This window comes from Dendrobates tinctorius, unplaced genomic scaffold, assembly GCF_039654945.1.
Source record: "Dendrobates tinctorius isolate UK_male_01 unplaced genomic scaffold, ASM3965494v1 ptg000150l, whole genome shotgun sequence".
In the NCBI taxonomy this organism is placed as follows: domain Eukaryota; kingdom Metazoa; phylum Chordata; class Amphibia; order Anura; family Dendrobatidae; genus Dendrobates; species Dendrobates tinctorius.
The window spans coordinates 11,259,981-11,284,884 of NW_027361817.1; the positions used below are offsets into that span (position 1 = coordinate 11,259,981).

The 24,904-nt window shown below is 45.5% G+C and overlaps 1 protein-coding gene across 1 annotated transcript in view; it reads right to left on the bottom strand.

Moving 5' to 3' along the window:
• DNAH7 (dynein axonemal heavy chain 7) overlaps positions 1-24,904 on the bottom strand; it is a 529,416-nt gene that overhangs the window by 420,629 nt on the left and 83,883 nt on the right. Inside the window, exons 7-8 of the mRNA XM_073546702.1 lie at positions 20,554-20,626; positions 1,185-1,310 (exon numbers count right to left, since the gene is read on the bottom strand). Coding sequence (XP_073402803.1) covers positions 1,185-1,310; positions 20,554-20,626 — 199 coding nt within the window. The remainder of the gene's footprint in view (positions 1-1,184; positions 1,311-20,553; positions 20,627-24,904) is intronic.

The window sequence follows — 24,904 nt, forward strand, 5'->3', positions numbered from 1 at the left end:
TCCCCTAAAGGTATTGACAGGAGAGGACGAGGAAACCCCACCAATACCTGAGCTGGAAATGTCCCCTAGTAAGTTCGGGACAGCTCAGCTCCAGGCCACGCAGAGCCGAACGTATATTATAAAAACCTGGAGGAACTGGGAATGTTTGGTCACAGAGGTGACTCCAGTCGTACCAACTGGGAACCCTCTGGCACTGGCAAAGGACACAGCCAGGGGTCAGGTGAAAATAAATAAAGCTCTCATTAAACAGCAGCAACGGGAGGCTCGGGTTCGGGTGCAACAGAATACGGAGGTATTCTCAGAACTGCCGAGGAGGCAGCTACCTGTTAGAAAGGCGGCAAGATACGACGGGCAGCGTTGCCATGCTCAGGCGCTCGGTCAGACTGTGGCACCAGGAGACGCCACTGAGCTCCCAGTAGCGGCCGCCAGACACACAGCAATCACGGGTCGGGACTCTGCTGCCAGTGGCTTAGGCCGTTGTAATCAAAGGAAAAACGGAAAGAAAAAGAACAAGATGTAAAAAATCCGATGGAAGGTTACAGTAGGAAATACTAAGACCATTTTGGATAGCATATCATGCAGACCAAGTGTTTTTGAGAGGCTTGGTCCTAGCACAGGGACTAGTACAGAGACTCAGTGTTGTAACTGGATGAAAACTGGTAGCTGTGAGTATGGTAATACTTGTAGATATATTCATGGAATATCGGGTGGGGAAGTCAGGGAAATGCGGATGCCTTGTCACGGGCCCCTGTATGGTGACAAATGTTCAACCTCACAAGTTTGGACACAGGGGGGTATATGAGGCAGTGACCGGTGTCATATGCGAGGGTCTCTGTGTGTCCCCCCAGGATGCGCACAGAGGTGTATTGAGGCTGCGGGAGTGCACTGCAGTCACAGGCATAGAAGTGATTGCAATGTAAAATAAAAGTAAGCGTTGGTCTTTGGCAAGCTATTTGTCCAAGGCAGATCCGGAGGATCATATTTACTTTCTGTTTTGTGAATACACTGAACATTAAAGAGACTTTGCTTTGAACTTTGCTGGGTTACTGCCTCATCACTGCACAGTGTGGACACTGCTGCACTACAATCCCTTTTAGCCAAAACTGAAGCCTTATAAATGTTCATTTTACAAAGCATCAAAAAAGAAAAGATAACAAAGCAAGAGATGTGTTGTAATTACTTACATGAATGATGAATGCCATAAATCCAAAACAGCAGCCATTGTTGGGTTCATTGAGTTCAAATTTTCCTTGATTAAGTTGTAATTTGACAAAAAAGACTTCTTCCAAGGTTTTGGCACTACTTCCAATCTATAAGGTAAAAAGCATTGAAAAAAGTTTAAGTAAAGTTTAAAATAGAAAACTACTGAAATTATGATACAAGAGATCGAGGTGTTTGATTTTGGTTTCTTGATTTTACATTCTTAATAAAATAAGTAAAATCCAGTTACAGATGATAATTGATATTTTTGAGAAATCCGATCTCTTACCTTCTATTAACTTTAGATATACTTTTATACTCAACAGTATAATGATACACTGTACAATATACCAAAGAATTACATATGAGTTAACCTGTTAATATCTGGGCCTTAAAGTGTCTTAATAATTTTTTTTTCGTCTTAGCCTCTCCACTTTTACATAGATATAATTTTCTTTTTTCATTGATTTAAGGCTTTGTTTTATGTGAAACAAATTGTATTATTTTTAGCACAGCTTTGGGGTCCCTATACAAGTGGGTACAGAAAGTACGGTATTCAGACCCCTTTACATTTTTCACTCTTTGTTTCATTGCAGCCATTTCGTAAATTCAAAAAAGCTCATTTTTTTCTCATTAATGTACACTCTGCACCCTATCTTGACTTAAAAAAAATCAGAAATGTAGAAATTTTTGCACATTTTTTAAAAAAGAAAAACTGAAATATCACATAGTCATAAGTATTCAGACCCTTTGCTCAGTATTGAGTAGAAGCACTCTTTTAAGCTAGTACAGCCATGAGTCTTCTAGGGAATGATTCAACAAGTTTCTCACACCTGGATTTGGGGATCCTCTGCCATTCTTCCTTGCAGATCTTCTCCAGTTCCATCAGGTTGGATGGTGAACGTTGGTGGACAGCCATTTTCAGGTCTCTCCAGAGATGCTCAATTGGGTTTAGGTCAGGGCTCTAGCTGGGCCAGTCAAGAATGGTCACAGAGTTGTTCTGAAGATATGCCTTTGTTATTTTAGCTGTGTGCTTAGGGTCATTGTTTTGTTGGAAGGTGAACCTTAAGCTAAGTCTGAGGTCCAGAGCACTATGGAAGAGGTTTTCATCCAGGATATCTCTGTACTTGGCCACATTCATGTTTCCTTCAATTGCAATCAATCATCCTGTCCCTGCAACTGAAACCCCCCCCCCCCCCCATAGTATGATGCTGCCACCACAATGTTTCACTGTAGGGATTGTATTGGGCAGGTGATGAGCAGTGCCTGGTTTTCTCCACACATACCGCTTAGAATTATCACCAAAAGTTCTATCTTCATCTCATCAGACCAGATAATCTTATTTCTCGTAGTCTGGGTGTCCTTCATGTGTTTTTTAGCCAACACTATGCAGGCTTTCATATGTCTTGCACTGAGGATAGGCTTCCGTCAGCCACTCTGCCATAAAGGCCCGACTGGTAGAGGGATGCAGTGATAGTTGACTTTTTAGAACTTTCTCACACCTCCCTACTGCATTTGTGGAGCTCAGCCTCAGTGATCTTGGGGTTCTTCTTTACCTCTCTCACCAAGGGTCTTCTCCCATGATTGCTCAGTTTAGCTGCACGGCCAGGTCTAGGAAGACTTCTGGTGGTCCCAAACTTATTCCATTTAAGGATAATTGAGGCCACTGTGCTCTTAGGAACCTTGAGTACTGCAGAAATTTTTTTGTAACCTTGGCCAGATCTGTGCTTTGCCACAATTCTGTCTCTGAGCTCCTTGGCCAGTTCCTTTGACCTCATGATTCTCATTTGGTCTGACATGCACTATGAGCTGTGAGGTCTTATATAGATAGGTGTGTGCCTTTGCCAATCAAGTCCTATCAGTTTAATTAAACACAACTGTACTCCACTGAAGGAGTAGAACTATTTCAAGGAGGATCACAAGGAAAAGAACAGCATGTGACTTAAATAAGAGTGCCTGAGCAAAGGGTCTGAATACTTATGACGATGTGATATTTCAGTTTTTCTTTTTTAATAAATTTGCAAAAACGTCTACATTTATGTTTTTTTCAGTCAAGATGGGGTGCAGAGCGTACATTAATGAGAAAAAAATGAACTTTTTTGAATTTACCAAAATGGCTGCAATGAAACAAAGAGTGAAAAATTTAAAGGGGTCTGAATACTTTCCGTACCCACTGTAAATCATAGTATAAATTATATACATATTTTTAGATGCAAGTATCCAAAAAAGCTATTTTTATTTATATTTTTTTTAAAGTTCATGTTGCACACCAAATAGCCCACTGAATGAATTCTCCAAGCGATTATGGTTGTGTAGATACATTATATGTGTAGGTTTTGTTCCACTGTAACTGAAACATCCAGAAGTCACTGACAGGTCTGATCTGGGTGTGCTAGGATCCAGAGGTTCTGCTATACTGGCAGACACCAGGTAATGTGATCCCAAAATCCTACAGAATCACTGATACTTATGTACAGTACATAGCGCTCATTTTGTGCTATGCTGCTTGTATAAGAATACAGAAGCAGTAATAAACCGTTTCAGCTTTCTCCATCAAGCTCCAAGATATGTTTGACAGCCAGGGATCAGATTATAGCAGCAGAAGCTTTAATTTGATGAAATAAATTTACAATAGCGCAGAGTTAAAGCCAAGGTCCAAGCGTCAGCACTTGGTCCGTTTGAGGCTAAATTGGCAAAAACAATGTTCTCATCTCAACAATGAACACCAGAGGTTCCCTATCAGAGTTGATTTATGTTGCTGCATGCTGCATTGATGACATGCATCTTGACATTACTGAAATTGACAGTTCGTTTATGTAGCCAGTGATGGCTACTGTGGTCACACAATGAGATGATGCAATGGAATAGCAGCAGCTTAAATCATGACTCAAAGTAAAAAGGGGATTCCAGTATCAGCTTGATGTTGAGATTAAAACATGACTTTTAATGATAACATTTAAAATGAAAAAATCATAATGATAAAATAGATGTGGGGGAAGGAGGGAAGTGAGGAGTGGGGGGGGATTAGGACATCTGTCTACGCGTTTCAAGCTCAGGGTTCTTAGTCAGGTGCCAGGAAACCATTATAGAGGTGGGAGGAATAGTACGTAGAGATCTTCAGTGGATGTAGGTTTACACAATTTCTTCTGTCTCTTCCTGAAATCCCAGACAGAATCTATGATCTGGAGATCACGGCTCTGTGGGACGATATCATGACTTCCAGGACTCCTTGTTCTTCTTTACACTGCAGGTAGTTGTTAATTTGATGCATGTTTTGGGTCATTGCCCTGCTGAAGAATAAATGTGGAACCAATCATATGGCTCCCTGATGGCATTGCTTAATGAAGAAGTATCTTTGCATATTTCTCAGCATTTACAACAGCATTAATCCTGAGCAAAGGTTGTTTGCTATACTACAGTCCCAAATTTAGAAGAAACCTGCACCATGCTTTACTGTTGTCTGCAGACTATCATTATTGCGCAGCTCTCCTGCATTACGGTGAACACACTGCCTTCTGTTACCGCCAAAAATTTCACATTTTGACTCATCAGTCCAGAAACACCTGATGCCATTTTTCTGCACTCTGTCGGGAACACCGCACTGCACTTGCTTACTGAGCTAGGGCGCGTGTCCTGAGTAAAACAATCTGTGCCCAAAGATACCTGTGGAGCGGGGCAGCAGCGGTGAAGATGCATGCTTCAGACAAACAGGAACTGAAGCACGTGACTGCTGGGGGCGTGGCCTAAGCTCCAGAGAGTTAAGAGCTGTAGGAAAACTCCTAGAAGGGTAACTACATAGACAGAGACGTAAACCAGATAAGGCCGGGGTCAAAGCACGAGATAGCATGACAGTACCAAAGGATTAGACAGAACGGATAGTCAGGACGTAGCAAGAGATCAGTAAACCAGAACGGGCAATAGACGGTACAATAGGGACAAACTGTAACGGAGTAACAATAGCCAAGCCAGGAGGTCAGAACCGGAGAAGACAATAGTACCAAAATGTGAGACAGAGAACAGAGTGAGCGGACAGACCTGGTCATACACAGGAGGCAATCAAGCAATGCAGTATACACGCACACCAGGGGCTCAGACACACAGCCTGAACAAAAGTATAGGTGACAGGGAATTCTAGTCTAGAGTGAGTATAAATACAGCTCCCAGATCCAAAGGGAGGCCAGCAAAAGTTAACCCTTTGAGAGCAGGACATTAACCATGTCCTATATCATGACTCACTCAATTTCTATGTTTTCATGAATAGTTGAGTCGCTTTGGCCTAGTTTCTATATTGAAGGTACAGAGCAATTTCTCTATGAAGACCACTTTTGTTCAGACTTCTCCAACCATTACATGGTCCCACTGGTTGCTGCCAGTTCTGAGCTGATGACACTGCTGGTCATCTTACGATTTCAAAAGTAAGCATAATATGTCTCTCATCTGCTGCACTTTCTTTGGCCAATCACTGTGTGTTTGGTCCTCAATTTTGATCATTTCTTAATGTTGCGTCAAAAGATCTTGAACAGAACATCTTGAATCCCTAAGTCTGCTTTGAAATTCTTGACTGGAAAGAAGAAGTATAACTACTATTCTGTCCCTGGGGCCTGTGGCTGCAAATATGGCTCTGTGATCTCTTCACCTTACTTACAATTGGTGACGGTCACAGATATCTCAACTCAGCTGCCGGCACACATGTTATGAACAATCGAGAAGAGACTTTGATTTCTTTAAGAATTCTTGTTGAATGCATACAAACAGCAGCAGGTAAAAAAGACTTTCTTCAGACAGGCTGAAAGCATATGTTCTTCTAATGTAGCCAAGATGGAGAATGAGACACAGGAGGAAGAAGAAGGAAGTGACATCATACCCAGAAGAGGGAGACAGAGAGACAGAAGGGAAAAACTTGATGGAAAGGGAGCATTTTTGCTATGCAAAACACAGGAACACATAGCAACAGTAAAACAATATGAGAGACTGCAATACAGCATGTAAAATGCACAGGACAGTCTGTAAAATGTTTCATTCATGGGACCTAACACTCCCCGTCTGAAATCTGTAGATTTCATAATTTTTATTATGTCCTCGGGAGATGTCGCTGTAGACCTGAAAAGCAAAAGGAAAACAAGCATGCAAGTAATAACAACAACAACAACAACAGTTGTAGTCCAATTGGCATGGTCCAATCTTCAGTTGGAGGCATGAAGTCCTCAACAGCGGAATTGTCCGAATCCAAACGTACACCCATCTTCAGATTGGGGAAGCCGCAACATGCAAACACTTCCACCAACCCAATATTCCGCTGGAGAAGGTTCAAATGTTAAAATGTTCCAACACAGCTGGAGAAATATATGGCAGTAGACTCCCCGCCGTGAGCTGTGCCCATAAACAACGACTTTCAAGTGATGTCTTCTGACCATCTTGAGAAGCACTCAAAGCAGAGAGACATCAGTTTCAATTTTAGCAACACAGAAGTGTAGTAAGTAGAAATGACTGGTCTGATCTCTTTGTCAGACTTTGGTTCCACCTGCTCGTAAATGTTGTTGGAGTCCCTTGAACTGGAATCCTCGTACAGGAGCCTTGAAGGTGATACCCATATATTGTCATTGAGTATAGACCCGGCGGTGAGTCTCGTCCCTCGGTCAGCTAGATTCATGTCAGTAGGGACGTACTTTAGTACCACTGGTCAGCAGTAGAAAAGCTTCTGATACGCTCTACTCTATTGCTGACGTAGACATAAAATTGTTTTGATTGGTTATAGATGTAACCAAGTACCACTTTACTGTCTGTGTAAAAGGTAAATGAATCAATAGCAATGTCCATTTCGTCCTTTATAGCTTCACCTAACTCCACTGCCAGACGGCGGCACAAAGTTCGAATCTTGGAACAGAGTGAGCAGGTTTCGGGGTTAGTTTTGCCTTGCCAAGGATGAATCCACAATGCACCTTACCTTGTTAACTTCTTCCAAAGTCTTCAGGTAGGCTACAGCAGCTATAGCCTCTGTAGAAGCATCTGAGAAAATGTGGACTTCTCTTCTGATGGTGGCTGAAAGGGTGCCTGGGGAATAACAACGTGGGACTTGGAAATGCTCTAAGACCTTCAGAGACTTCTTCCACGCCTCCCACCTTTGTTGTTTCTGGGACGGTAGCGGAGTGTCCCAATCCGTACTCTTGGCGGTCAACTGTCTCAAAAGTATCTTGCCTTGAATGGTGATGGGTGCGATAAACCCGGGAGAAACATAGATGCTGTTCACAACAGATAAGACTCCTCGTTTAGTGAAAGGTTTATCGCAAGCTGACACCTGGAAAGTGAACGTATCCTGCTTAATATCCCAAAGCAGACCGAGGCTGTGTTGCGTGGGAGGAACGTCAGAACCCAGAACAAGATCCCTTACACCAGCAGCGGGATCCTCAGATGGAAAAGCTTTCATTACCTTTCCACTGTTGGAGATGATTTTGTGGAGTCTAAGGTTCACTGTTGACAGCATTTCCTGAGTCCTAGAGAGCAGATCGATAGTCTCTTCACTTGTGGGAACAGACTTAAGCTCATCATCTATGTAGAAGTTTCTTTCCACAAATAGACGAGCATCAGACCCATACTCTCTCTCATCTTCCCGTGCTGTCCGTCTTAGTCCATAGATGGCCACTGCAGGCGAGGGGATGTTCCCGAAGACGTGCACCTTCATTCTGTAGTCTATGACCTTGTTGCGGACGTCGTTGTCTTTGTGCCATAGGAATCTGAGGTAGCTTCTGCTGTCTTCTCTCACGGTAAAGCAATGAAACATTTGTTGAATGTCGGCCATTACTGCGACAGATTCTTGTCTGAATCGAATCAGTACTCCTATAAGGTTGTTGTTTATATTAGGCCCAGTGAGGAGCAGGCTATTTAGTGAGATGCCTTCATACTGAGCACTGGAGTGAAACACCACTTTAATTTGGTCGGGTTTGCGAGTATGGTAGACACCAAAGGATGGAAGATACCAGCATTCTTCACCTTCTTTTAGCGGGGGTGCAGGTTCCGTGTGACCTCTATCGAAGATATTCTGCATGAAGTTGACAAAATGTCTCTCCATCTCCGGCTTTCTTTTTAAGGTGCGTTTTAGGGATGAAAACCTTGCCGTTGCTTGTTGCAGATTATCAGGTAGCCTTGTTCTTGGAGAACGAAAAGGTAAAGGTGCTACCCAGCTATTTGAATCGTCTTGGGCAAATTCCTTTTTCCTAATCTTTATAAATTCTTTGTCCTTCCTTGCAGGTGCTATCTGGTTGTCTTCTCTTGTAAAGTTGAACACTGTTGACCCGAGGTCATCATTACGGGACAGAAATATGTTCATGTCGTCAGAGGTTTCTTTCTTCCACTTGTTGTCGCTTATCTTCTCTTTCACCCAGTAATGATGTGGGCATGGTTGAAAGTAAGTGCTGCGACCATTCGGTAGGACGCGAGTCTTAAATGAGGAAATCCTCGTGGGTCTCTTCATCTTTTCTATACAGACATTGCCTATGATAACCCAGCCTAGGTCAAGGCGTTGAGCAAATGGAGCGTCGTGTGGCCCGTTGATTTGCTGACGTACCTTGTGAAGTCACAGAATGTCTCTGCCAAGCAGGATCAGGATGTTTGCGCTGTTGTTGAGAGCTGGTATCTTGCCTGCCAAAGTCTTTAGATGAGGGTGATGGAGTGCAGCCTCTGGAGTTGGAATTTCCTCTCTGTTGGACGGTATCTGGTTGCATTCGACCAGAGTGGGTAACGGTATCTCCACATTGTTCTCAAGAGAAGACACGATGAGTCCATTGGCTCTTCTCCCAGAGACCTCCGTAACACTGCTGCAGGTGCCTAGGGTGTAGGGGTGAGAGTTTCCCTTTAAGTCAAACATATCAAAGAGTTCTGACCTTGCAAGTGACCGGTTGCTCTGATCGTCCAGGATAACATACACCCTTGCGGTTTTCTCTGGTCGGCCCTTGGGATACAGAGTCACCAGGCATATCTTCGCACACGACTTGTCCCAGAGGCCTTCTCCGCAGACTTCTGTGCATGAAGAAGAAATTGAAATAGAACTCACTGTTTTAACAGCGTCCTCTGCGCCTTGCCTCGTGGTGGGGGAAGGCGTAAGCTGTGCAGTGTTAGATTGGGATGGATGGAGCGCTTGCACATGCTCTTCACTGTCACATTCCAAACACAATAGATATTTTACAGTCCTTAGCAAAGTGCTCAGTAGAAGCGCAGCACCAGTAACATATCCCAAAGTTCTTCAGAAGCGCTTTGCGTTCCTGGAGTGGTTTCTTTCTGAAGCCGATGCACTTCTTTAAGGGTTGAGGTTTCTAGTGAATGGGACACATATGATTAGGATTTCAACCTTCTCACCTTTATCGCTCTTATCTTGTGATACTGAAGGTGTGGGAAGAACATTCGTCTTGTTGACGGACATTGGAGCTCGGCGGTTCCTGTAGTTAAGACGTGGACTGTCATGTTTAGGAGATGAAACAGGGTTGCTGTGTTCTCCATAGGAAAAACTTGGATCAATCTTTCACTCTGCAATGTTTTCGATGAACTCGCAGAAGTAGGAAAATGGAGGGAAGGAGACTTGGTTTTCCCTTTTGTATTTTGATCCAAGCATGGCCCACTTATTTTGGATATTGGACAGCAGCTTGGAAACTATTGAGTTTACCCAATGAGCAGTGTCCAGGTAGCTGAGGCCAGACAGGTACGGGTCTGCCTTGGCCAGCTGAAGCTCTAAAAGGAGGTCGCTGAGCTCTTGGAACCTTGTACTGTCCTTTGTTGTGAGCTCATCTATTCATTCATCTTTTGTGTCCGAGGATCTCCCTCTTCTGGTGAAGGAAGGTAGTGAGGCTGAGGCTGATTTGGATGAAAGAAACCAAACACCTGATCAGGTGGATTGTGACTGGGTAACGGGAACTACAGACTGGATATAAGGCAGCCGACGCCCTTCTGAGTCGCTGGTGATTTCTCTGCTGGATTCTTGGAGACCAGTCTGATTCCTGCTTCCCAAAGATAAGTTTTTGCTCTGCTATTGAACTTATTAGTTTTGGTTTTGTTTACCTTGTTTTTTGAGTTCGGCCATCCCCGGCTGGGGGTGTGCTGGATTCTTTTTCCTTGATCAGTGTTCTCTTTTGCTCTGCTTCCAGAATATTCTGAGTGCTGATATAGGGTTTGAAGTCTAGTGACTTCAGGGTCCTTTTTGTTGTGTTGGTAATATTTTTAGCAGGGTTTTCTCAGATTGCAGACAGCAGCTTTTCTGTCCTGTCCTTTATTGTTAGCTTGGGCCCCATCGTTTGCTCAACCTATCTTTCTATCTGTGTTAGTGTTTTCATCTTGCTTCACCGTCATTATATGTTGGGGGCTGCCTATTGCTTTGGGGTCTGCTCTGGGGCAGTCAGTTTTTCCCTTTTCTCTCTTTAGGCTTATTTAAATCTCCGGCTGTGACGAGGTGTCTAGGATCACCGTAGTAACACTCCACGGCTACTGCTAGTTGTGTGATAGGATCAGGGGTCTGCAATCCGCTAGTTTCCAACATCTCTGATTTTCTGGGCTGAGCTTGTGTTTTGTTTTTTCCTCCTCGGTGACTCAATCATAACAGTCCTTATTAGATACCTTTGGAAAATCCTCTAGTCGCTTGAACAGGGCCTTTTCTATGGCCTCAGGACTGCCATAGCTTCTTTCTAGCCTCTTCCATGCAGCGGTGAGACCCGCAATGGGATTACTGATGTGGACGGATTTAAGTCTCTTGACCCGATCCGTGGATTGTGGCCCAAGCCACCTGATTAGCAGGTCTAGCTCTTCAGCGGCGGTTATGCCGAGGTCACTGATTGTGGTTTTAAAGGTGCACTTCCAACCCCTGTAGTTCTCAGATTTATCGTCAAACTTTGTAAGACCGGTCTTAGTTAGATCACGCCGAATCATGTACCTTGCAGGGCTGGTCATATCAGCATTCTCCGATTTTGGAAGAACTGTTGCTGGCTGGATAGCATTGTTCCTACAGTCTGTGCCTTGACCTGGGAATGCAGGTACATATGGGGCAGCGTAGGCATTTAGTCCATTAACTGGCTTAATGAGCTTAGTTTCTGCCACACATGGGACTGGAATTGTGTGACTGACCGGAGTGTGGTGACTTGCCTGCATATTGGCCTGCACATATTTTTCTGTGTATAAGATTTGGTGAGGTGCAGGTTTCCGGTACATTTTGGTGCACAGAGGAGGATCAGGATGCAAGGTTGGCAGCGTATTGTACTGACCTTGGGTGCAGGATGCGGGTAAACACTCTGTGTCCTGTTGTCTCAGGGGAGCATCTGTGCGGTCAGGAAGGATTGCAGGAGTAGGGGTAGTGCTGTATTGGCTTTGTACATAGGCTCTAGTACGCTTAAGAGGGTCTTCAGTATCAAAATCACTTAAACTGATGCTGTCTCTTTGGCTCCCACTGATGGCTTGTTCCAGGACCTTTAACCTTGACATGGCTATGGCGTGTTTGCGTTCTTTCTCTAGGGCCTCTATTTTCATCTCAGTTTCCTTTTGAGCGAAGGCAGCTTGTATTTTAGTGTCCTCGGCTTCTGCACGTGCGTTTACGAGCTGTTCGCTGAGGGTTGAGGATTTTGAAGAGCGTGACTTAGATGATCGCTTTGACTGTCTGGCTGGGCCAGAAATACTAGATGACACATCAGCTATTAGCGCGATTCTTGCCTTTGCCTTGGCTTTTATATCGCGCACCATGTTTTCTCTCTCAGAGTTAAGTTGTTGGAAAGCTTGCAGCTCTATGCAGGGAAGTTACAGATTAAGTCTCTTTAACACTGCGATATACTGATCTGTTATTTTTGCATAACGTTGATAATCTGAACACAGTTGTTCAAGGGTTCCCTCTGGTGGTCGTTGGATAAAAGCAGGCTGAGACAGGCTGTCTATATGACTCAGCAGATTTTGCCATAGTTACCCGCAGTGTATCTTAGTTCCCAGCGCGCTGATGCAGGGAGCTGGTAACCAAGGTACGCATCGGGTTTCTAAGGGTCGCGCAACACTTAGAAACCCGGTGTGTACCTTGGTTACCAGCTCCCTGCATCAGCGTGCTGGTAACTAAGGTACAAATCGGGTTTCTAGGTGCAGCGCGCCCCCTTAGAAACCCAATGTGTACCTTAGTTACCAGCTCCTGCTCGCTGGTCTCCCGCCTGTCACACGCAGCGATGTGTGCTGACCAGCGACCCCAAAAATGTCCAGACATTTAAACAGCGATCAGCGATACCAGGCAGGGGGGCCGGTCGCTGATAGCTGTCACACACAGCGATCTCGCTGGTGAGATCGCTGTTGCATCACAAATCTTGTGACTCAGCAGCGATCTCGCTAGCGAGATTGCTGTGTGTGACAGGGGCTTTACTTTCCATGTTGGCTTTGTGGGACGTCTAGCATTCTCACTATATAGTGGATCAAGTTCTATGCACTCTTCCTCTGACAATGGGTCTGGCAGAGACCGTGTAGTCATTCCTTCAGCCATCCTTATTCACAGGGAGAAGGGGAGCTGTATAGTCTCTTATATGCTGAGAGCAGATGCTCTGCAGGAAGTTCTGTAGCTTTATAGAAGCTGTGGGTGGCTTTACAGATGAATCTGGTAAGTCTTTTTTACTATTCTGTCCCTGGGGTCTGTGGCTGCAAATATGGCTCTGTGAGATGCTGAATCTCTTCACTTTACTTACAATTGGCGACGGTCACAGATAGCGCAATTGCCGGCACACATGTTATGAATAATCCAGAAGAGACTTTGATTTCTTTAAGAATTCTTGTTGAATGCATACAAACAGCAGCAGGTAAAAAAGACTTTCTTCAGACAGGCTGAAAACACATGTGCTTCTAATGAAGCCAAGATGGAGAAAGGGAGGATTTTTGCTATGCAAAACACAGGAACACATAGCAACAGTAAAACAATATGACCGACTGCAATACAGCATGCAAAATGCACAGGACAGTCTGTAAAATGTCTCATTCATGGGACATAACAACTACTTTGTTTCTGGTAACTATGCTCAGTCACACTGTATATAACCTGAGACATGAAACAAGAACAAAATGTCATAGGTTATGTGCCCACGTAGTGTTTTAAAACGCACAGTGAAAACCGGACTCCTTCCCAGAAATCGCGCGTTTTTTTCCGCCGCGATTTTACCGCGTTTCTGTTCGCGATTTTGCCGCAATTTTCTCAAGCACTTTCCAAGCGATTTGAAGCATCGCTTGGAAAGTGATTGACAGGTTTGTCACACTCGTCAAACATAGTGTTTGTGACAAGTGTGAGTAGCTTTTTACTATTGAGGCTGCCTATGCGGCATCAATAGTAAAAGATAGAATGTTAAAAATGATAAAAAAATAAAAAATCGGGGTATATTTACCTTCCGACGTCCCGCACTGCCATTCCGGGCCTCAGCGTTCCCAGCGATGCCTTGCGAGACCTGTGATGACGTTGGTCTCGCGTTACTATAGCGATCTCGCGAGACTACGTCATCACAGGACCTTGCCGCAAGGCATTACTGGGAACGCTGTGGCCCGGGATGGCAGTGCGGGACGTCGGAAGGTAAATATACCCCGATTTTTTATTTTTTATTCTTTTTTTTACAGGGGTATGGTACCCAGGGCCTGGAGGACAGTCTCCTCTCCTCCACACCGTGGGCACCAACCGCACATGAGACGCTTAACTTCCCGCATGGTAGGCATAGCCACATGCGGGAAGTAAGCGATTCTCATGCATTCCTATGGGTGCGGAATCGCGGCAATTCTTTGCGATTCCGCACAAAAGAATGATCATGCTGCGATTTTTTCCGCGATGCGATTCCGCCGCGGAAAAAAGCGCAGCATTAGCACAGCATGTGCGGAATGCCATAGGAATGCATGGGGGGGCATTCTGTACACGATTTTTAAACGTTTTCGCAGCATTTTCGCGCCGAAAATCGCGGCAAAAACGCTTAAAAATCGCATCTTGGGCACACAGCCTTAGAAGTGTAGACATGACCCTCACAGAGCCCTAATCTCAATATCGAGTCTGTTTTGGATTACAGGAAGAGACAGAAGGATTTGTGCAAGTCTATATTCAGAAAAGATCTATTGATAGTCCTCCGAGATGTTTGGAAAAACCTACTTGCCAAGTTCCTTCAAATACTGTGAGAAAGTCTTAGTTACTCACCGGTTAACGGTATTTTTCGGAGTCCATGACAGCACCACCTGAGAGAGGGGATCCACCCCTTAGGAACAGGAAACCTACAGATACAAAAAGGGTGGCACCTCTCCCACGCATCAGTTGGATTACAGAGCACAAGAGGACTTCCAAGGTTAATGCATGATTTATGTACAGTATTCTTTACAATTATAAACTTTTACCACCAGTGAGCATATACAAGAAATAGACGTGCACACCCCAATCAAACTATAAGGGAGGGAATATACGGGTGCTGTCATGGACTCCGAAAAATACCGTTAACCGGTGAGTAACTAAGACTTTATTCGGTCGTCCATGACAGCACCACCTGAGAGATTTACAGAGAGTAATATCAGCTTTAGGGAGGGACTACAGCCTGCAGCACCCTTATACCAAAAGAGAGGTCTGTGGAAGCACCCAGGTCTAGCCTATAATGACTATAAAAGGTGCTCGGAGAGGACCAAGTAGCCGCCTTACAAATCTGGTCAATGGAGACTTCTGATCTTTCGGCCCATGAGGTTGCCATGGCTCTGGTGGAATGCGCCCTCAGCTTCCCGGGTGGCGACCTGCCCTTTGAGGTGTATGCTATTGAAATCGCCTCTCTAATCCATCTGGCTAGTGTATTTTTTGATGCTCTACAACCTTTCCTGGGGCCTTGATGAGAGCTAAATAGGGCATTATCTTTCTTCCAGGGATCGGTGACTGTCAGATATTCTATGAGGCCTCTCCTGACATCCAGGGTGTGTAGTTTCTTTTCCTTCTAGTTAGTTGGATTAGGGAGGAAGGATGGAAGAACTATTTCCTGTGTCCTATGGAAACTAGACACTACCTTCGGCAAGTACGCTGGGTCAGGTCTAAGTATTACCCTATCCTCTTTGAACTGTAAATAAGGAGGACACCTAGATAAAGCCTGGATATCGCTTATTCTGCGGGCTGATGTTAGAGCTACCAGGAAGGCTACCTTGAGGGACAGGTTTTTTAGGGAAGCCGACGAGATAGGTTCGAATGGGGTCTCTGTCATAGCAGTGAGGACTAGGTTCAAGTCCCACGGCATGAACCTATCCTTCATTATTGGCCTGGATCTACCTGCCGCCTTAATGAACCTGCTTACCCAATAATTACCAGCGATGTTACAGCTAAACAGAACCCCCAAGGCTGACACTTGTACTTTAAGGGTACTGGTAGAGAGCCCCATGTCCAGACCTTTTTGTAGGAACTCTAATATCTGCATTATAGGCGCTGAATCCCCAGCGACTACTCCTGAGTTTTGAAGGAATTTCTTCCAAATTCTGACATAAATTTTTGTGGTAATGATTTTTCTACTCTTAAGTAGGGTGTTAACTAGGTCTGCGGAGAAGCCCTTCTCTTCTAATAATGACCGTTCAAACTCCACGCCGTCAGATGAAGGCCAGCTAAATGAGGATGGAAGACTGGGCCCTGGGACAGGAGATCCGGGATGTCCGGCAGAACCCAAGGATCGGACACCGACATGGTCCTGAGGCATGAGAACCATGCTCTCCTGGGCCAAAATGGAGCGATGACTATAACCCTCGCTCTGTCTTTCCTGATTTTCCTCATCACCAGGGGTAGAAGAGATAGGGGAGGGAAGGCGTAGGCTAGTTTGAAGTCCCACTTTATCAGGAAGGCATCTACCGCCAGAGGATTCTCTCTGGGATTTAGGGAGCAGAATTGTTTCAATTGCCTGTTGTCTCTGGTGGCGAAGAGGTCTACCTCTGGATATCCCCACTTTTGAACAATCAGATTGAATATGGAGGAGTTTAGGGACCATTCCCCTTGCTTTAGCTGATTGCGGCTTAAAAAGTCTGCCGTGATGTTGTCTCTTCCTTTTATATGCAACGCTGTTAAAGATAGAAAGTATTGTTCTGCTAGATGGAACAACCGCTCTGCTACAATCATCAGGGGTCTGGAACGGGTCCCGCCTTGGTGATTGATATATGCCACGGCGACCTGATTGTCGGAGAACACCCGCACGTGATGGCCCTGTAGATACACAAGGAGCTTTTTAGCCGCCTGTTCTACTGCTGTCAATTCTTTTAGGTTAGATGACATTCCTAACTGATCATGTTGCCATTGGTCCTGGACTAATATTTCACCCATATGAGCTCCCCAACCGTAAGGACTAGCATCCGTGGTGACTATGCGGGTTACGTTATACTCCCAGGGCACCCCATTAGACAAGTTATCCTTGTCTAACCACCACTCTAGGGACTCCCTTGTGTTACGGGACAAGGTTAGCTGACCCTCCAAGTAACCCCCAAGGACCTTTTGATGTAATAAGACCTCGCTCTGTAGTTTCCTTGCATGAAACTGGGCCCACTGGACTGCCGGGATACAGGCCGAAAGAGAGCCTAGAAGGGACATGGCTTTCCTGAGGGACATGGTGGGGTTATTGGAGGCGTTCAGGATCTGATAACGGAGGCGAACAAGCTTCTCCGGCGGCAGACGGCATTCCTGTTTTTCAGAATCCAGGGTTAGGCCCAAGAATTGTTGGACTTTCATTGGTTGCAACCGAGACTTTTTGACGTTCAGCAACCATCCTAACCGTTCTAGGGCGGACATTGCCTTTTGTAGCTGTTGTGAACAATGATTCGCCGTTTTACCTACAATAAGAAAATCGTCCAGGTAGGGGATCACCAGAATGTTCGATTCACGTAGATGGGCCATGACCTCCGCTATTACTTTAGTAAACACTCGGGGAGCGACTGCCACTCCAAAAGGGAGGGCCGCATATTGGAAATGTCGAATTGACCCATCCAACTGAACCACCACTCTGAGAAACCGCTGATGGCCTGCATGGATGGGTATATGGTAGTATGCGTCTTTCAGATCTAACACCACCATAAAGCAGTTTTGGAACAGCAATTTTATTGCAGATTTAATTGTTTCCATTTTAAAAGGACGTATGACCAAAAACTTGTTGAGGGCCTTAAGGTTTATTATTGTCCTAAAGGAGCTGTCTGGTTTGCGGACCAGGAACAGAGGGGAGTAGAATCCCTTCCTCCATTCTGCCTCTGGAACCTCTATCAGGACTTTTTTGGCGCACAGGTCATGAACCTCGGCCTCCAGGGCAGCTTGCTCTGAAGCAGACGACCTGAGTGGGGTGATTTTAAATTGATCAAGGGGAACCCTAGAAAACTCTAGTCGTAGTCCCACGGCTATTATCCCCAATATCCAGCTGCTATTAGAGATCAGAGAGCAGGATGGGTAGAAGACAGCTAGTCTCCCTCCTACCGGGGTAACTAGTCATTGGGGCGGCTTTTTCGTATCTCGAGCTGGACCTTCCTGGCGCCCCCCTCCAAACATGAATCCTGTACCTTTCCTTTTTTTCTCCTCCCATCTGCCCTGATCTCTGGACGGCCTTCTCCGGAAAAAACCTTTTCTGGTAAAAGGACGTCTGTACGAGGGGTTCGGGAGACTGGGAAATTTCTTTTTGTCATCTCCAGCTTTCTCTAACAATTCGTCCAAGACAGGGCCGAATAGGTACTCCCCCTCGCAGGGAATGGAACAGAGACGGGACCGGGCTTGAATATCTCCTGGCCAACATTTTAACCAGAGCGCTCTTCGCGCTGCATTAGATAGACCCGCGGCTTTAGCCGCCATTCTTGCAGAGTCTGCAGAAGCATCGGCTAAAAACGCCGCGGCATTCTGAATGATCGGCAAACTTTTCCGAATAGATGATCTTGAGGCTCCGTCTTTTAGCTCGGAATCCAGCTGATCTAGCCAGACCATCATCGATCTGGCTGTACAGGTGGCAGCTACCGCTGGTCTTAACGCGCCTGCTGACATCTCCCATGTCCCTTTAAGAAAAGAATCCGCTTTTTTATCTAGCGGATCTTTCAAGGAGGCCATATCGTCAAATGGTATGGCAGATTTTTTAGATGCTTTGGCTACTGCTGCGTCTAGTTTCGGGGCTTTATCCCATCTGTTTACTACCGGGTTATCAAAGGGGTATCTCCGCTTAAAGGCTGGTGGCATGGAGCCCCTTTTTTCCGGTCTCTTCCATTCTCTGTCAATTAGGTTCTGAACCTTATCGTTTAATGGAAAAGCTCTGCGTTTTTTGGGGTCTAGACCCCCGAACATTATGTCCTGTGCTGAGAGTTCCCGTTTTTTGTCCGCTACCCCCATGGTGGACCGTATTGCTTTCACTAATCTGTCCATCTGGTCTAAGGGGAAGCAGAACCGGCTAGAGTCTTCATCCGAGGAAGACGACGAGGAGGCCGAGGAGTCCGAGGAGTTGTCACCTTTCCTAGGGGCGACTGAGGTCTCCGAGCCTGAACCACTAGCCTCTCTTCTCCTAGAAGGTTCTCTTTGAGGTAAGACTTTCATTTCTGCCCTGATCATCTCTCTCAGGTTCGAAGTGAAGTCAGGTGTCTCTTCCGCTACCTGCATAAACGGGGGAGAGTATAAGGGCCTGACAATCTACCCCTGGACTCCCTGTCTTTAATAACCCCTACCGTTTGCCGAATGCATGGTTGGCATAATTTTTTAGGGTGGCCATCTGGTAGGGGGGAACTACAGAGGGCACATTCCCTGTGCTTCTGTTTTCCCGTAGCCTTCTTCCCCTGAAAAAAAACATAAGGGAACACTGCATCAGGGTACATTCACGGAGATCTCTTACCCATGCAGATGAAGCAGGTACCGGATCACGGAGGGAGGCAGGGGGGTCCTTTCTGGAGGAACTTTCGCGGCTCTGGTCGCTAGTTCGTCTCTGTTTTTTCTGCTGGCCACTCGCAAGCGGTTTTGTCATGGCCTGTTTTTGTGGGCGCTCCTGCGCCTCGTCCTGCCGGTCCAAGGGGGCTTCCGTTGAATCCATTGCTGGGGCCTTCAGAAGCACCCCAGCGGCATCCCCATCTGCCTTATATGGCCTCCTGGTGTCCGGGTCAGCAGGTATCCTGCCATAGCACCACCCACCCGGCTTTCCGCACTCCCTCCCCCATGCTCCGGCCCCCTCGCCTTACCCGGGTCGCCGCGCGACCCCTGGACGGGCATGCACCCGCGGCGCGCGCCGGAGACCGGCCGGCACCCGACTTCCGGTATCAGCGCTATCGCTCCGCCCCTTCCGCCGCGTCACTTCCGCCGCTCATCAGAGCCCTGCGGGAGCGCGCGCGAAGGAGCCGCGCAGCGCCTCCTGGCCGGAATGCCCCACTGCCCCTCTGCGCACGCCGCCATGAGCCCGCCAGGGGCCAGCACTGACCGGGAGGACCGGGCCTGGGGAAGCGCAGCAGGACCGGGGCATACGTACCAGGTGCTGGCGTTTTTGGAGACGGCATCCACCGGACCCCTGCTCCACCTGCTCCGTCCACTGCCGTGGTGACCTACCCGGCCCCACCGTGGCGCTTCCAGGGACCCCGCACTGACCGAGGTAGGAGACCCCCTCGCTACCTGAGTCGGTCAGCCGGCCTGGGTACTCAACGACGACTCCATGACGGACGATCTGTAGAGAGTCCTGTCCTCTAGGAACAGGAAACCAACTGATGCGTGGGAGAGGTGCCACCCTTTTTGTATCTGTAGGTTTCCTGTTCCTAAGGGGTGGATCCCCTCTCTCAGGTGGTGCTGTCATGGACGACCGAATAAAGTGTACCTTTTTTATTATTATTTTTAAATATTGTCATTATACAATACTGTACATAGTGCTTTATTACCAAGATATACATGCAATAAGAAAACAGCTTTTGTATTGAATAGCCCTTTTACTCGTAAAACTACAATGACCAGTACATTCAACAAAATTTTATGGATGAAACAGTAGCATTCCAGCAAAATCATGTGCCAATTCTGACTATTGACACTGGTATGAATGAATAATGGCATCTAAACATCGTCCAACCTTTCCCAAAGATCCACGGGCAGTTTGATAATGGACAAGGCTTTTTCCAGTATGATGGATGCCATGTCACCAGAAAAAAAGTCACAACTAACTAAGCATCTTGGTGAACAAAACACTGACATTTGGGGTTCATGTCCAGGAAGCTGCTCAAATCTCAATTCCATTGAGAACCTGTGGTCAATCCTCAAATAGCTGATGGACAAACAAAGACACCGAAATTGTGATTGACTTCAAGCACTGATTAGAAAAGAATGGGAGGTTATCAGGCAGGATTTGGCCCACAACCTGATATCCAGCCTGCCAGGGCAAATTGCAAAAGTCTTGAAAAATTACTTACTCAGCACGATGTGATTCCAAAACTGGTTCTTTAATCTCATTCTTCTCTCTTGGATCTTTTAAGACAAAATCAACTAAAAGAAACACAGAATATATAGGTATAACAGTCATGAGAATGTCAGTTATTTAAAATGTACAGTATGTTTTTGCATGTAGATATTGTTAATAGTTCTATTATATGTATTAGTATTAGTTAGCATAGGGGTTTAGCAGCTGGGAGGAGTTGCAAGAGAGGGTAGTGCAGAGTCAGGGATATAGAAGAATGGCTTCCTGTATAGTAGCCTGGGCAGGCATGCTCAAGGCAAGGTGTGAGCAGTAGATGAAGCAGACGGCCGTCTGTCCGGTTGAAGCTGCTATGGCAGTAAGGGGCCCCAGGCAGAGAATAGTGCTGTTGGGCACCAACTCAACAGGACCATTCCCAAGAAGGATCCGGGTTCTATGACTGGGGCAGAAGCAGCTGAGATGGCATTCCTGGCACCTTTCCCAATTGGAACCGGACGAGGGGCTGACAGGGAGCTGGTGATGCTGGAGGCACGGATGGGACATGGATTGTCCAAAGATGTGGCAGGGATTGCCGGGAGCAGAGAGACAGAGCTTCTTGACAGGACAGAGGCTGCCCGGATGGCAGGGAAATATAAGATGATGCTTCTGTGTTTAACCTGTGCTGCCAGTGTGATGAATGCCTTGCTGAATAGTAACATTAAACTGTTGGAAAAGAACTGTGATTCTGAGTTGTTTGTGGAATTTGGAAATGTGGAGCCAGAGTGACAGAACCTGAGAGGATCCTGACAGTAGCCGTGAATGCACTGCTGCACATGCGGCAGAAGGGACATTGTATTTTGTCTGTGGGGAGCCAGGGTGTGGGAACAGTACAGTCCGTTGCCACGACTACCACCATCACCGCCTTACTAATCTACATGATTAACAGCAGCTAGCTTTGGTTCCTGCTGTAAAGGCTCAGTCAGAAGGCCGTACAACACGGCGAAGGATAGCATTACAATGCTCGGCCTGACTGTTGGCTCTCCTGACTCGCGCGTGCCAGCATGTATTTCTATGCAGCTGCTACGATCAGGTCAGGAGAGCCGCCGGTCAGTCTGTGAATTGTGATGTGATCCTTGGCTATGTTATACAGGCAGCTGACTGTGCCCTTGAACGTACATCTGTAATACAGCTAACAACCACCGATATAGTGTGGGCGCAGCTCCTGGGCTGTCTCCATACACCCGCACACAACATAGGCGTGCACACCCAACCAGCCTATTTAAATGCAACTGTCAGCAACCTAAATGGTGACACAACACCTAGCTCTAGTAGTTACTGTCACAAGCATATCTGTTTTCAGCCGACAACCACCATTATAGTGCGGGCTCAGCTCCTGAGCCTTCTCCATATATCCACACACAAACATATGATGTACTGTTAGGTCCTATGTTGGGAAGGTGGTAAAGAGTGTGTTCTTGCCTTAAATCCTGAGCAGCAGACTTAAGAGGAAAGGCAAGGACTATGTTACTTTTCAGGTTCTGGGTAAAAGGGCTCATACCCATATGTGAGAAAAAAACGGTCCGATTTCCAGATCGAAAAAACGGACGAGTGTCATGCGAGTGCAATGCGATTTCTGTGCGATTTTTAAACAGAACATCCGTATGACATGCGTATACAGTCCATATGCAATGCGATTTTAACATGAGCTTTTACATACAGCAGTTCTCTGTCATATACACATCGTTTTAAAATAAAATATTCTTCAAAACACATACATATAATATACACAGTATATATATATATTATATATGTATAAATATATATATATATACACAGTATATATATTATATACATCGAGATAGCATGGGTTTGTAACTAATAAGTCATGTCAGACTAACTTAATCTCCTTCTGTGACGGAATCACTGATTGGGTGGATCAAGGAAATGCTGTAGATATAGTATATCTTGACTTCAGCAAAGCATTTGACAAAGTATCTCACACAATCCTTATTATAAAAATGACTAGGTATGGAATGGACAAGGCAACTGTTAGGTGGATTCATAACTGGCTTAGTGATCGGACCCAAAGAGTGGTCGTAAATGGCTGCACATCCAGTTGGAAGAATGTCTCAAGTGGGGTACCACAGGGCTCTGTCCTGGGCCCTCTATTGTTCAACATCTTTATCAACGATTTAGATGAAGGAATTGAGGGTAAACTGATTAAATTTGCTGATGATAAAAAGCTAGGAGGGATAGCTAATACTAGAGAAGAGAGAGAAAGGATTCAAAAAGATATAAATAAACTGGAGCAGTGGGCAGCAACTAACTGAATGGTTTTTAACAGGGAAAAATGCAAAGTACTACATCTGGGCAATAAAAATGAAAAAGCATATACAGAATGGGAGGACTAGGGCTAAGCAACAGCTCATGTGAAAAAGACTTGGGTACACTAATAGATCACAGACTGAATATGAGTCAACAGTGTGATGCAGCAGCAAAAAAGGCAAATGCAATTCTAGGATGTATTAACAGAAGCATACAGTCTAGATCACGTGAAGTCATTAATGCCCTCTACTCCTCTTTGGTCAGACCTCATCTGGAATACTGTGTCCAGTTTTGGGCACCACATTTTAAAAAAGACATCAACAAACTGGAGCAAGTTCAGAAAAGAGCGACCAGAATGGTGACCGGTCTGCAAACCCAGTCTTATGAGGAAAGGTTGCAGGATTTGGGAATGTTTAGTTTACAAAAGAGAAGACTGAGAGGAGACTTAATAGCTGTCTACAAATATCTAAAGGGCTGTCACATTAAAGAAGGATCATCTTTATTCTCATTTGCACAAGGAAAGACTAGAAGCAATGGGATGAAACTGAATGGGAGGAGACACAGATTAGATATTAGAAAAAACTTTTTGACAGTCAGAGTGATCAATGAGTGGAACAGGCTGCCACGAGAAGTGGTGAGTTCTCCTTCAATGGAAGTCTTCAAACAGAGGCTGGACAGACATCTGACTGGGATGATTTAGCGAATCCTGCTTTGAGCAGGGGGTTGGACCAGATATCCCAGGAGGTCACTTCCAACTCTATGATTCTATAGATATATATATTAGATATATAGATAGATAGATTAATGATCTGCCGCGTACAGTATAATCACAGACTGACAGGTTGGAATAGAATACAGTTGTGGTCAAAAGTATTGACACCCCTGCAATTCTGTCAGATAATACTCAGTTTCTTCCTGAAAATGATTGCAAACACAAATTCTTTGGTATTATTATCTTCATTTAATTTTGTCTTAAATGAAAAAACACAAAAAGAATTGTTCTAAAGCCAAATTGGATATAATTCCACACCAAACTTAAGAAAGAGGGTGGACAAAAGTATTGGCACTGTTCGAAAAATCATGTGATGCTTCTCTAATTTGTGTAATTAACAGCACCTGTAACTTACCTGTGGCACCTAGCAGGTGCTGGCAATAACTAAATCACAGTTGCAGCCAGTTGACATGGATTAAAGTTGACTCAACCTCTGTCCTGTGTCCTTGTGTGTACCACATTGAGCATGGAGAAAAGAAAGAAGACCAAAGAACTGTCTGAGGACTTGAGAAACCAAATTGTGAGGAAGCAAGAGCAATCTCAAGGCTACAAGTCCATCTCCAAAGACCTGAATGTTCCTGTGTCTACCGTGCGCAGTGTCATCAAGAAGTTTAAAGCCCATGGCACTGTGGCTAACCTCCCTAGATGTGGATGGAAAAGAAAAATTGACAAGAGATTTCAACGCAAGATTGTGCAGATGTTGGATAAAGAACCTCGACTAACATCCAAACAAGTTCAAGCTGCCCTGCCGTCCGAGGGTACAACAGTGTCAACCCGTACTATCCGTTGGCGTCTGAATGAAAAGGGACTGTATGGTAGGAGACCCAGGAAGACCCCACTTCTTACCCCGAGACATAAAAAAGTCAGGCTGGAGTTTGCCAAAACTTAGCTGAAAATGCCTAAAACATTTTGGAAGAATGTTCTCTGGTCAGATGAGACAAAAGTAGAGTTTTTTGGGCAAAGGCATTAACAAAGAGTTTACAGGAGAAAAAAAGAGGCATTCAAAGAAAAAAACACGGTCCCTACAGTCAAACATGGCGGAGGTTCCCTGATGTTTTGGGGTTGCTTTGCTGCCTCTGGCACTGGACTACTTGACCGTGTGCATGGCATTATGAAGTCTGAAGACTACCAACAAATTTTGCAGCATATTGTAGGGCCCAGTGTGAGAAAGCTGGGTCTCACTCAGAGGTCATGGGTCTTCCAGCAGGACAATGACCCAAAACACACTTCAAAAAGCACTAGAAAATGGTTTGAGAGAAAGCACTGGAGACTT